This window comes from Eumetopias jubatus, unplaced genomic scaffold (genome assembly GCF_037043125.1).
Source record: "Eumetopias jubatus isolate StellerSeaLion01/CBP00866 unplaced genomic scaffold, mEumJub1_p1.0 scaffold_7, whole genome shotgun sequence".
In the NCBI taxonomy this organism is placed as follows: domain Eukaryota; kingdom Metazoa; phylum Chordata; class Mammalia; order Carnivora; family Otariidae; genus Eumetopias; species Eumetopias jubatus.
In genome coordinates this window covers 27,097,425-27,109,578 of record NW_028274813.1, presented here as the reverse complement: position 1 = coordinate 27,109,578, position 12,154 = coordinate 27,097,425, and the positions used below count along the sequence as shown (strand labels likewise).

Here is a 12,154-nt window from a genome sequence, read left to right as displayed (position 1 = left end):
TTAAAAAATGTATCTATTGCTTTCACTGTGCAGTGTGAAGAAAACACTTTCTATTTTATTTATAGACATAGTCCCAAGAGTTCTTCAGATATTTGAAACAGGCCTGGATAGCTCCAGACAACAATAGTTTTTGTCTTATATTGGCATTTCCTTGGAGTTTAAAATGGCATAATCGAATGTTTACTCTTAGGTAGTAACCCTTTGTCTTTAACCATAGCCTGCAGCTATCTCTAGTTAAACAACATTTCTTATGTATTGGCCAAATCCATTTTGTTACTCAAAAAGTTTGTTTTTAAAGTACAGCCCATACATGAGTAAATATGTAAGTAATATATATTGTTGGCTGGTCTATATAAGGTCAAAATAGCTGTCAGTAAAGAACAAACAAACCAGAAACAATGAACCTAAGAGCAAAGAATAGTGACCATTTGAATCAAGCTTGCAAAGATTAAAATAAAATTTGACAATTGGGTTTCACTATTGAGTAGATAGGACCTATCTGTCAAGAGGTTCTACTATCTCTTTAATACACATTTCTGTTGACATTTGGTGATTGCTTTGGGAAAACAAATGTAAACAGTGCACGCTACAGTGGCACTCCCTCTTGGAGAGGTTATTAAATGTCCCATTCAGTTTCTTTGTTTTGTTGTTTCCTGGTGTTGATGTTGTTTGTTGGTACCAATCTTGCCACAAACTACTCTTGTCAACCAGACAACTGAATAGAAATGAGGAGGCTAGCTAGAGTTTATTTCTCTCACTGGAAATTCACTCTTTTTGTGGAGATAGGTCACCAGAGTGAGAAAGATAGTTTATAGCAGAGGTTCTTAACCAAGTGGTCAACATCAGAATTATTCATGGAGGTTTTGTTTTTTTGTTTTGTTTTGTTTTTTGTTTTTTGTTTTTTGTTTTTAACTAATGCTAGGATCTCCCCAAACCGAAATTCAGTAGGTGTGGAGTGGACCTGGGACATTTATATCTAAGTGGCTAACTCCCTAACTAGGAAGGAGAAAAAGAGGGTGGTACATTGGGGGGAGGGGATGGTAGTGTTGAGGACAAGGTTTTTTTAAGTGGGTATTTTATTTATTTGTACTTAAACCTATAAACCAACCAACCAACTGGTACTATTATCATAATACATTAAAATACAAAACATCTTTCTGCAAATACTAGAATAATGTACAAATTAGGAGTTACAGTAAAACAACACAAGGGGCAGTGGAAATCCATGAAGCACATTTTAGCTTAACCTTTCACCACAATAATTGAGGTTATTAACAAGTGAAGCTTCACAATGTCAGAAAATACAAATAATCCTTCATCACACGCCTTTGTATTTTTACTTCCTATTCTTTTTCTTTTTTTTTAAAGATTTTATTTATTTTTGACAGAGAGAGAGAGTGTACAAGCAGGGGAAGCAGCAGGCAGAGGGAGAGGGAGAAGCAGGCTCCTCGCTGAGCAGGGAGCCCAATGTGGGGCTCGATCCCAGGACCCTGGGATCATGACCTGAGCCGAAGGCAGATGCGTAACTGATTGAGCCACCCAAGCGCCCCTTTACTTCCTATTCTTGAGGTTAGATTCTGGAGCCTAAAGATACCCAAATTAGTATTGTATCTAGTCATCTGTAGCCAGAAACATGCTACATTGTCCATAGCAGCCAGTGCTACTGAAACCTCTTTAATTAGACTCCATTCATACCCCCTCAGTTGACACAATAAGCATAATAAGAAACAGAAAATCAAGGCAGAGAGAGATACAGGACCCTAAAAGACAAATCCTAGGAGAAGTAATACAGCCACTGCCCAAATTGAGACTGAATAATATACTCATCGTCACACATCTCCAGGCTCTATGTTCACAGAGTCATTTGGAAATAAATCCATTATTTGCTGGGTGCTAAGATACTTAGCAGTTTGCTCTATTACACCATGGCTTTCCCCAGCAGTTTCTTTTTTTTTTTAATAATTTTTTATTGTTATGTTAATCACCATACATTACATCATTAGTTTTTGATGTAGTGTTCCATGATTCATTGTTTGTGCATAACACCCAGTGCTCCACGCAGAATGTGCCCTCTTTACCCATCACCAGGCTAACCCATCCCCCCACCCCCCTCCCCTCTAGAACCCTGTTTGTTTTTCAGAGTCCATCGTCTCCCAGCAATTTCTAAGATAGACTCCACATCACTGACCAAAGTTGACTGGAACTGGATCTGGGGCTGCAGGGGATTCCTCTCCACAGTTGTGGAGCTGATTGTTTCAGGAATTGTTGTTCCAGGCCTGGGGATACCAGGTCTGACTGTTGCAGGAATGGTTGCTCCATATTGAAAGTTCCAGAAGTGTTTATCAGTTATCCCTCGTGATAGGAAGAGAAGCCTGGTGTTCTTGTAGTTGCTGAGCTGTCCTGAGTCACGCTGTTGCTGTTTGGCCAGTTGTGTTTCTGCCACCTCTTATTTCATTCTCTGGTTCTGGAACCAGGTCTTAACCTGCTTATAGCTAACGTTCAGAATGTTGGGAAGTTCTTGGATCTGCTGGAGACTGAGGTATTTCTGTCTCTGAAATCTGTCATTGAGCACATATAGTTGGGTCTGAGAGGACAGGGTTCTGATCTGTTTCTTGCCCGGGACCATATCTTCCTTCTTCACTGTTCCTTCCTCTATAGAAGGGGGTAGTAGTTTTACTCTGGGACTGGTGGAAGAATTGGGCTGTCCTGAATAAGCAGATCCATGGAAGGAGGAAGAGGAGAGACGGTCTCCATGTGGGGTGTCTCAGCAGATGACATTTGCAAGGATGCATAATTTTCTTCAGGCCCATAAATCTCAGGCATTGGAGAAGATTCCCTAGAATTGGGTGCTTCAGGGCAAGGCGGACATTGGCTTAGCTGGATCCACACTCCTGTTGCTGAGTTGAGGGTGAAAAAACAAAGAGTGAGATTGGTGTGTTTGTTTTAAGATTTTACTTATTTAATTATTTGAGAGACAGCAGGCAGAGGGGCAAAGGGAAAGGGAGAGAAAGCTTGACGTGGGACTTGATGCCACAACCCCGAGATCACGATCTGAGCCACCCTAGGCGTCCAAAGAGCATGATTGTAAGAAAAGCCCTAGGCTTATGTATCTAGGTGGGAGAGTTTAGAGAAATATGAAGGTCTCCAGATGTAAGAATATCAGACAGGATGAAGTGGGTCACCACTGCAATAGCAAGAGCCAAACCAGCCCAATCTAGCAAAAGGTTGAAGACAGTTTTTTTTTCCTTTTTCTAAATAACCTAATTGAGGTATAATTTACATAGCATAGAATTTGCCCATTTTCAGTGTGTGATTCAGTGATTTTTAGTAAATTTTACCAAGCTGTGCAATCATCACCATAACCCCGTTTTAGAACATGTTCATTATCCCAGTAAGATCCCTTTGCCAGTTTGCAGTTAATCCTCATTCCTACCCCAGGTTCCAGGCAACAATTAATCTACTTTCTTGACTCTGTAGATGTGTCTTTCTGGGCATGTCATTTAAATGGAATTCATACAATATGTGGTCTTTCATGTCTTTTAGATAGCCTAATGTTTTCAAGGTTCATCCATGAATCAGCACTTCATTTCTTTTTATTGCCAAGTAATATTCTGTTGTATGGATATACCATGTTTTGTGTCACCAGTTGATAGACATTTGGGTCATTGAATAATGCTGCTGTGAATACTTGTGCAAGTCCTTAGGTGGATATCTTTTTCTTGGATAGAGACCTAGGAATGGAACTGCCGAGTGTATGGTAAATTTGTTTAACCTTTTGAGTAAGTGTTAAGCCATTTACCAAAGTGGTTGCACCATTTTACATTCCCATTAGCAATCTAGGAGGGTTCTTGTTTCTCTACATTCTTGCCATCATTTGTTATTGTCTGTTTTATTAACTACAGCCATTCTACTGGGTATGAGATATGGTATCTCATTATAGTTTTAATTTGTATTTCCCTAATGACTAATGATGTTGAGCATCTTTTCAAGTGCTTATTCTGGTATCTTCTTTGGAGAAATGTCCAAATTTTTTGCCCGTATTTTTTTTCTATTGTTTGTCTTATTAAGTAATAAAATTTTTCATATTCTAAATATAAGTCCTTTATCAGATACATGATTTGCATATTTCTCTCCAATGGTATATTTTAAAACAAAAAGTTTTTAATTTTGAGTGACTCCAGTTTATCAACTTTTTCTTTTATGGATGGAGAATTGGATTTTAATTTCTACTGTTGTGTGAAAACATGATGGTATGCTTATCTGCTAAAGCATTTGCTCTGTTCTCCAGCCTCCAGGGTCCTATAGACCACCCCCTCCTATGGGTAAACCACCAGGTTCAATTGTAAGGCCTTCTGCTCCACCGGCTAGATCATCTGTTCCTGTGACCAGGCCGCCCATCCCAATACCACCACCACCACCGCCACCTCCTCCACCTCCACCTCCTCCTCCAGTAATAAAGCCACAGACCTCAGCTGTGGAACAGGAACGCTGGGATGAAGATTCTTTCTATGGTCTCTGGGATACAAATGATGAACAAGGACTGAATTCAGAATTTAAACCAGAAACTGGAACAATTCCATCTGCTCCAGTGTTACCACCCCCACATGTTCACCCTTCCATTCCCCCTCCTGGCCCAATGCCTATGGGTATGCCACCAATGTCCAAACCACCACCAGTGCAGCAGACTGTTGATTATGGCCATGGCCGAGGTGAGTGATGGTGACAGATTTGTATTTGGGATTCTCAAGAAGTTTTTAGCTTCAGCTTTGTCTTCTTTAAGCTTCATTCTTAATAATGTTTTTTCCCTGATTTGGTTCACCAGATATGTCCACTAATAAAGTTGAACAGATACCCTATGGAGAAAGAATAACTTTGCGTCCAGATCCACTACCTGAAAGATCAACTTTTGAGACAGGTAGGAGTCCCAGAGAGATCAGTATTTTTTTTTTTTATTATTAACATATAATGTATAATTTGTTTCAGGGGTATAGGTCTGATTCATCAGTCTTACACAATACACAGTGCTCACTACAACACATACCCTCCCCAGTGTCCATCACCCAACCGCCCCATCCTTCCCACCCGCCTCCACTCCAGCAGCCCTCAGTTTGTTTCCTGAGTTTGTCTCTTATGTTTATCTCCTTCTCCTGTTTTGTCTTGTTTCATTTTTTCCTCTCTTCCCCTCTCTGCCTTGTTTCTCAAATTCCACATATCAGTGAGATCACATGATCATTGTCTTTCTCTGATTGACTTATTTCGCTTAGCGTAATACCCTCTAGTTCCATCCACGTCATTGCAAATGGCAAGACTTCTTTTTTGATGGCTGCAGAATATTCCATCGTGTATATACACCATATCTTCTTTATCCGTTCATCTCTCGTTGGACGTCTGGACTCTTTCCATAGTTTGGCTATTGTGGACATTGCTGCTATAAACATTGGGGTGCAGGTCCCCCTTCGGATCACTACATTTGTATCTTTGGGGTAAATACCCAGTGGTACAATTGCTGGGTCATAGGGTAGCTCTATTTTCACCTTTTATTTATTTATTTATTTTTAAAGATTTTACTTATTTGAGAGAGACACAGCGAGAGAAGGAACACAAGCAGGGGGAGTAGGAGAGAGAGAAGCAGGCTTCTCGCCAAGCAGGGAGCCTGATGCAGGACTCGATCCCAGGACCCTGGGATGCTTAAAAACTGAGCCACCCAGGCGCCCCTATTTTCAGCTTTTTGAGGAACCTCCATACTGTTTTCCAGAGTGGCTGCACCAGCTTGCATTCCACCAACAGGGTAGGAGGGTTCCCCTTTCTCCACATCCTCAAAAATATCTGTCGTTTCCTGACTTGTTAATTTTAGTCATTCTGACTGGTGTGAGGTGGTTTGAGAGATCAGTATTTTTAAACCTTTTTAGGACCTAATATTCATGTGATTTTCCTTTCAGTAAGATTATCTGGGCCTCCTGGGGCGCCTGGGTGGCTCAGTCGGTTAAGTGTCTGCTTTTGGCTCAGGTCATGATCCCAAAGTCTTGGGATCGAGTCCCACATCGGGCCCTCTGCTCAACGGGGAGTCTGCTTCTCCCTCTGCCTGCTGCTCCCCCTGCTTGTGCTCTCTCTGACAAATAAATGAATAAAATCTTAAAAAAAAGAAGAAGAAATTATCTGGGCCTCCCTTTAATATAGTTAAAAAATTTATAAGTTGAATTTAGAACAATAATTTATGCTAATTCTAAAGTTAGATTTTCATCTTTCCACTTTTATTCAGAAAAGGGGATGTAGCTCTTACCTTGTATTAATTGTTTTCATAGAGCACACAGGCCAACGTGACCGTTATGATAGAGACAGAGACCGTGAGCCTTATTTTGATCGTCAGAGTAATGTCATAGCAGATCATCGAGATTTCAAAAGGGATCGGGAGGCACACCGAGACCGAGACCGGGATCGGGGTGTGATTGACTATGACCGGGATCGATTTGATAGAGACCGCCGACCTCGAGATGATAGGTATGTTATGAAGAATATCTTTTTGCCGGGTGTACAAATTACCATAGACTTAAGTTCAGCAAAAGTCATTGTATCTAAAGGAAGTTCAGTAAATGATGTATTCTTCTTATACATGTGTATATATAAAGTGGAGAGGGAAGAACAGTTTCAGACCAATCTTCAGAAAACTAGATGTTTGAGCTTTGTGAACTTGAATTCCAGAGAATTAAATGGGAGATGGAGATAGCCAGTAAGGAAAGAAATAGTATTGTCAATAAAGGTGCAGTCATTACTTAAGTTGTAGGCATACAGTGTATTTTTGCAGTTCATGAGCTCTTTAGATGTGTGTATGCAAGGCAGATCTAAATGGAAAAGCAAAATAAAAATAAAAATATTTACCATGTGTAGTAACTACACATGGAGAAAATTGGGCAGATAGTAATATTGCATTGTAAGACAGAGACCTCCATTTTTTCTTTTTATTTTCTAAAGCACTTCCTGTTACATCTTCTAGGACTCAGTCATATCGAGACAAAAAAGACCATTCCTCATCCAGAAGAGGGGGATTTGATAGGCCATCCTATGACCGAAAGTCTGACCGACCAGCCTATGAAGGACCATCCATGTTTGGAGGTAGAGCAGTGGCTTATTACCCATGAGGATGTTGAGAATGCAAACCACTGGAGATGTTTCCCACTGTAGCTATGGATTTCAACTTTCAGAATAAAATGTACTCACAGATTTTTCAGAGATGGCAACATTATTATCAAAAATAGCAGTGTAGGGGCGCCTGGGTGGCTCCATCGGTTAAGCATCCAACTCTTGATTTCAACTCAAGTTGAAATTCAAGTTGAATTCAAGCCCCGAGTTGGGCTCCATGCTGGGCATGGAGCCTACTTAAAAAATTTTTTTTTTAAATTTAAATTAAAAAAAAAATAACAGTGTAATTAATGAAAGAAAACATAAATTGTTCTTTTGTATTATTAAAGAAATTTGGAAAACAAACAAAATCAGTTAAAATCCCACCACCTACACAACTATTATAATTTTGTATATTTCTTATCATTCTCTTTTCATGTACATATCAATGAAGTTGTAATCAAAGTATATATATCATTTCTTTATCGTGCTTATTCCCAGTGATATTGTACAATATACATTTTTCTGTATGTAAACCTACTATAATAATGGCTCTGTGATATTCGATTGAGTGGATAAAATATAAAACCTTATTGTTGGTCATTTAGGTTGCTTTTGGTTTTTCACCACTATACACTTAAGCTAGAAACACATACCTGTTTGTAAGAACAAGCTTTCCGAAGCTGGTGACTCTTGTTCATAAAACTGTAAAGCTGAAGTTACAGACAGATTATAAAAATCATACTTGGGACTATCCAACAAAGTGTATACTATTCTCCTTCCATGTCCTGTTGCTTAACTTTTTCCTAAATTTAATACAAACAAAGATGATTTCGGTATTTTTCAGAACATTCTGTTTGAAATCATACCTAAGTCTTTTCATTTTCTTGATTTTAATAGGTTTACATTACTTTAAACTTTCATTAAGATTAAAAGTGGCCCCCAAATCATTATTTTATATATTACCTTAGCATGAGTGAAGAGAGTTAAAATTTAAAATAATTACCATATAAATAGTAATTTTGTTCAACTGCTGGCCTCCTAGGAGAACGAAGAACTTACCCAGAGGAGCGAATGCCCCTGCCAACTCCTTCACTAAGCCACCAGCCACCTCCAGCTCCACGGGTCGAGAAGAAACCCGAATCTAAGAATGTGGATGATATTTTGAAACCACCTGGCCGAGAGAGCAGACCTGAGAGAGTGAGTCCTATGTAGTTGACTAGCTTTCTTGCAAATCAGAGGCTGATAGGAGATCTTTTTAATATCCTGAATAGAATTTCTCTACTTTTCTGTGACATGGTAATATCAGATTCAAAGCATCTTACCATCTCCAAATCATCATATAGTCTCAAACTCCTTACCCTATAGAATTTAAGAAATTAGAGATTAATTGCTTGGAAAAAAAAGATGTTGAAAACTTTAGAAAACAGTTCATAAGAGGTTCATTAATTGCTCTGTTATTTTGAAGAGGAGGAAATTGGATTTGGTTTTATGGCATGTGAAACAAGAAGAGGGAGAATTAGGAGACTTGATTTGCTTGGGCTTATTTTCCTATTTTCCTAGTGATCTCCAAATGTGTATGTTTGTTTTTTGGGTTTTTTTAAGTTAATTTTCATTCCAGTTAGTTAACAGTGTTATATTAGTTTCAGGTGTACAATATAGTGATTCAACACTTTCATACATCACCTGTGCTCATCAGAACACGTGAACTCCTCAATCCCCGTCATCTGTTTAACCCATCACCGCACCCTCTTCCCCTCTGGTAACCATCAGTTTGTTCTCCATACTTAAGAGTCTGTTTCTTTGCCAGTACTTTTGGGGGATTTCTGCATCCATATTCATAAGAGACAATCTGTGGTTTTCGTCTCGTTTTGGTGTTTTGGTTTTAGAGTATCTGCTTGATTTGAAATGCTGGCCTCCCAAAATGAGTGGGGAGTTCCTTCCTGTTCTGTTTTTTGGAAGAGCTTGTAAAGAGTTCTTTAAATGTTTGTTGGGCTTAGTGATGAAACTATGTGGGCCTCTGAGCTTTTTTTTTGCAGGTAGTTTTTAATTACTAATTTAATCTCTTCACTTGTCATGGGTATATTCAGATTATATATTTTTTCTTGAGTCATTTTTGGTTGTCTGTGTCTTTCAAGGGATTTGCCCATTTCACCTAAGGTGTCTAATTTGTTGGTATACAACTGTTCATAGTATTCCTTTATAACAATTTTTTATTTCTGTGAAGTTGTCAGTTGTGTTCCATCCTTCATTTCTGATTCTAGTAATTTGAGTCTTTTCTCTTTTTTCTTAGTCAGTCTAGCTAAAGGTTTGTCAATTTTGTTGATCTTTTCAAAGAACCAGCTTTTGGTTCTATTGATTTTTCTTTATTGCTTCTCAGTTGTCTATTTTATTGACTTCTACCCTAATATTATTTCCTTCTTTCTGCTTGTTTCAGGTTTAGTTTGTTCTTCTTTTTCCAACGTCTGAGGGTGAAGGTTGGGTTATTGATCTGAGATCTTTCTTCTTATTGATATGCACTTATGGCTGTAAACTTCCTTATAAGCACTGCTTTAGCTGCATCCCATAAGTTTTGGTATTTTTATTTATCTCAAAGTATTTTCTGATGTTTAAATTCTTTCTTTGACCCATTGGTTATTTAGGAGTATGGTGTTTAATTTCCACATACTTGTGAATTTCTCCAATTTTTCCTACTATTAATTTCTAATTTCATTCCATTGTGGTCAGAGTCATACTTTGTATTATTTCTGTCCTTCCAAATTTATTAAGGTTTGTTTCATGACCTGTCATATGGTGTATCCTGGAGAACAATATGTCACTTAACTATAAGACATCATTGTAAAAAAATATTTTCTGAGTGATTTTTTGGTTTTTCATTGTGTTTCAGATTGTTGTTATAATGAGAGGATTGCCTGGCAGTGGAAAGACACATGTTGCAAAACTTATTCGAGTGAGTATGGGAAAGCCAAAAAATCAGTTGCTTTTGTTAGCCACTTGCCTTAGCAAGCAGCGTGATTTTGATACTGGTATTTCCCATTTGATCCATTCTTGTTGGCCCATGGGAAGATGCTGTCCCCTAAACATTTTGTTCTGCTTAAACAAATATCTTTACCTCTGCTCGATTTGAACCACCAGAAGATTGCATATTATTTAGCCATGAGAAGGAACTTTGCTGTGAGCATTCATTAATTTATTCTATAGGTTCTCTTTAACTCTCTTGACTGTATGATTCTTAGGATAAAGAGGTAGAATTTGGAGGACCTGCACCCAGAGTTCTAAGCTTAGATGATTACTTCATCACTGAAGTGGAGAAAGAAGAAAAAGACCCAGATTCTGGAAAAAAAGTGAAAAAGAAGGTATGGCATATTCCTTTCAGATTGTACTCTGATTCATTAATAATTTTGAAAGGAAAACATGTTCAGAGAGTAATGTGGTTTTTTTGAAGACAAAGATTTCTCTTTTTTGAACATAAACTTTAGTACTTAGGTGTGAAGGAAAGACTACAAAGTTCTCTCTGTCCAGAGGCTAACCAGGGAAGAGGTTTAGGATGGTTCTTTGTTTTTGTTAACTCCGTATCTCTTTTGGGGTATTTTATTAGGTCATGGAATATGAATATGAAGCTGAGATGGAGGAGACCTACCGCACCAGCATGTTCAAAACTTTCAAAAAGACTCTGGATGATGGCTTTTTCCCCTTTATCATCCTGGATGCCATCAATGACAGAGTTAGACATTTTGACCAGTTTTGGAGTGCAGCAAAAACCAAGGGTTTTGAGGTAAAAGAACTTTAGAGTACTTTGTGTTATCATGTAAGTGTTGCATTTGCTTGCTTAATCACTGTTCATTCTTTCTTAGGTATATTTGGCTGAAATGAGTGCAGATAACCAGACTTGTGGCAAAAGAAATATTCATGGAAGAAAACTTAAAGAAATAAATAAGGTGATGTTTGGAAACATAGGAAGTGTTGTATTCTAAACTTCATTTTGTCTGTATGATCACTGTTATCTGGAAATTCTTGTTTATCCCCTTTATTTTCAGAAAATCTTTTCTACCTTCTTTACCAATGATTCTTATCCTTTGTATCTAAGTGAAAGAGGTGTGGCCTAGCTCTTCTAGGAACTGGCCTGTTAGACTTCATAGTATTAGTTAAATTTGTCTTAAATGCTCATTTCATTCCTGGTGATTTAAATGTTGATCACTTGGTTCAGGTGGTATCCATCAAATTTTTCTACCTTTATCCTTTGTAATAATCTGTAGGGAGATACTTTGTTAATAGCCTATTCCTCAACAGATTTTCACTCATTAATAATTTTTGCCTAAATCAGTTATTAATTTGGTGAAAGTAAATCTTTATCATGGAAAAGGAAAGATTTTTCTCTTTTAATCAGTTGTGTACTTCTGTTTGGTTTGAGCTCCTGTGAATGAGAGTTTTCCATACTTAATGTTGTCATTGTGTTTTTATGTGTTTTTACCTCCCAAGACCATTTTTCTTTGAGTAGTTTCCCGAGATAACTTGACCTTCTAAATCTTTCAATAGATGGCTGATCACTGGGAAACCGCACCTCGTCATATGATGCGTCTGGACATTCGTTCTCTGCTGCAAGATGCTGCTATTGAAGAGGTGAGTGTCCTTTGCCTTTGAAAGCAGTACAAAAGGGACCTTTTTTTTTTGTTCACCTTTTTATTTGGAAAAAATTTTAAACTCCAGAAAAGTTGCATGAATTGTATAAGAACACCTGTACAACTTTCATTGAGATTTTCTGATTGTTAATATTTTGCCACATTTTTCTCTATATAGATATGTATGTCTTTTTTTCATTTAAATTCCTTTAATTAACATATAGTGTATTACTAGTTTCAGAGGTAGAGGTCAGTGATTCATCAGTCTTATATAACACCCAGAGCTCATTACATCAAGTGCTCTCCTTAATGCCCATCACCCAGGTACCCCATCCCCCCACCCCCATCCTTCAGCAACCCTCAGTTTGTTTCCTGTGATTAAGAGTCTCTTATGGTTTGTCTCCCTCTCTGATTTCATC

At 38.1% G+C, this 12,154-nt stretch overlaps 1 protein-coding gene and 1 pseudogene across 2 annotated transcripts in view; one reads left to right on the top strand and one right to left on the bottom strand.

Moving 5' to 3' along the window:
* Positions 1 to 12,154, top strand: part of YLPM1 (YLP motif containing 1) — a 73,665-nt gene that overhangs the window by 35,764 nt on the left and 25,747 nt on the right. For both annotated transcript variants that reach the window (XM_028093896.2, XM_028093969.2), the window contains exons 7-16: positions 4,289 to 4,709; positions 4,823 to 4,915; positions 6,303 to 6,498; positions 6,992 to 7,110; positions 8,162 to 8,316; positions 10,004 to 10,066; positions 10,353 to 10,472; positions 10,715 to 10,891; positions 10,971 to 11,054; positions 11,653 to 11,736. In XM_028093896.2, coding sequence (XP_027949697.2) covers positions 4,289 to 4,709; positions 4,823 to 4,915; positions 6,303 to 6,498; positions 6,992 to 7,110; positions 8,162 to 8,316; positions 10,004 to 10,066; positions 10,353 to 10,472; positions 10,715 to 10,891; positions 10,971 to 11,054; positions 11,653 to 11,736 — 1,512 coding nt within the window. The remainder of the gene's footprint in view (positions 1 to 4,288; positions 4,710 to 4,822; positions 4,916 to 6,302; positions 6,499 to 6,991; positions 7,111 to 8,161; positions 8,317 to 10,003; positions 10,067 to 10,352; positions 10,473 to 10,714; positions 10,892 to 10,970; positions 11,055 to 11,652; positions 11,737 to 12,154) is intronic.
* Positions 1,830 to 3,427, bottom strand: LOC114225035 (homeobox protein NANOG-like; annotated as a pseudogene).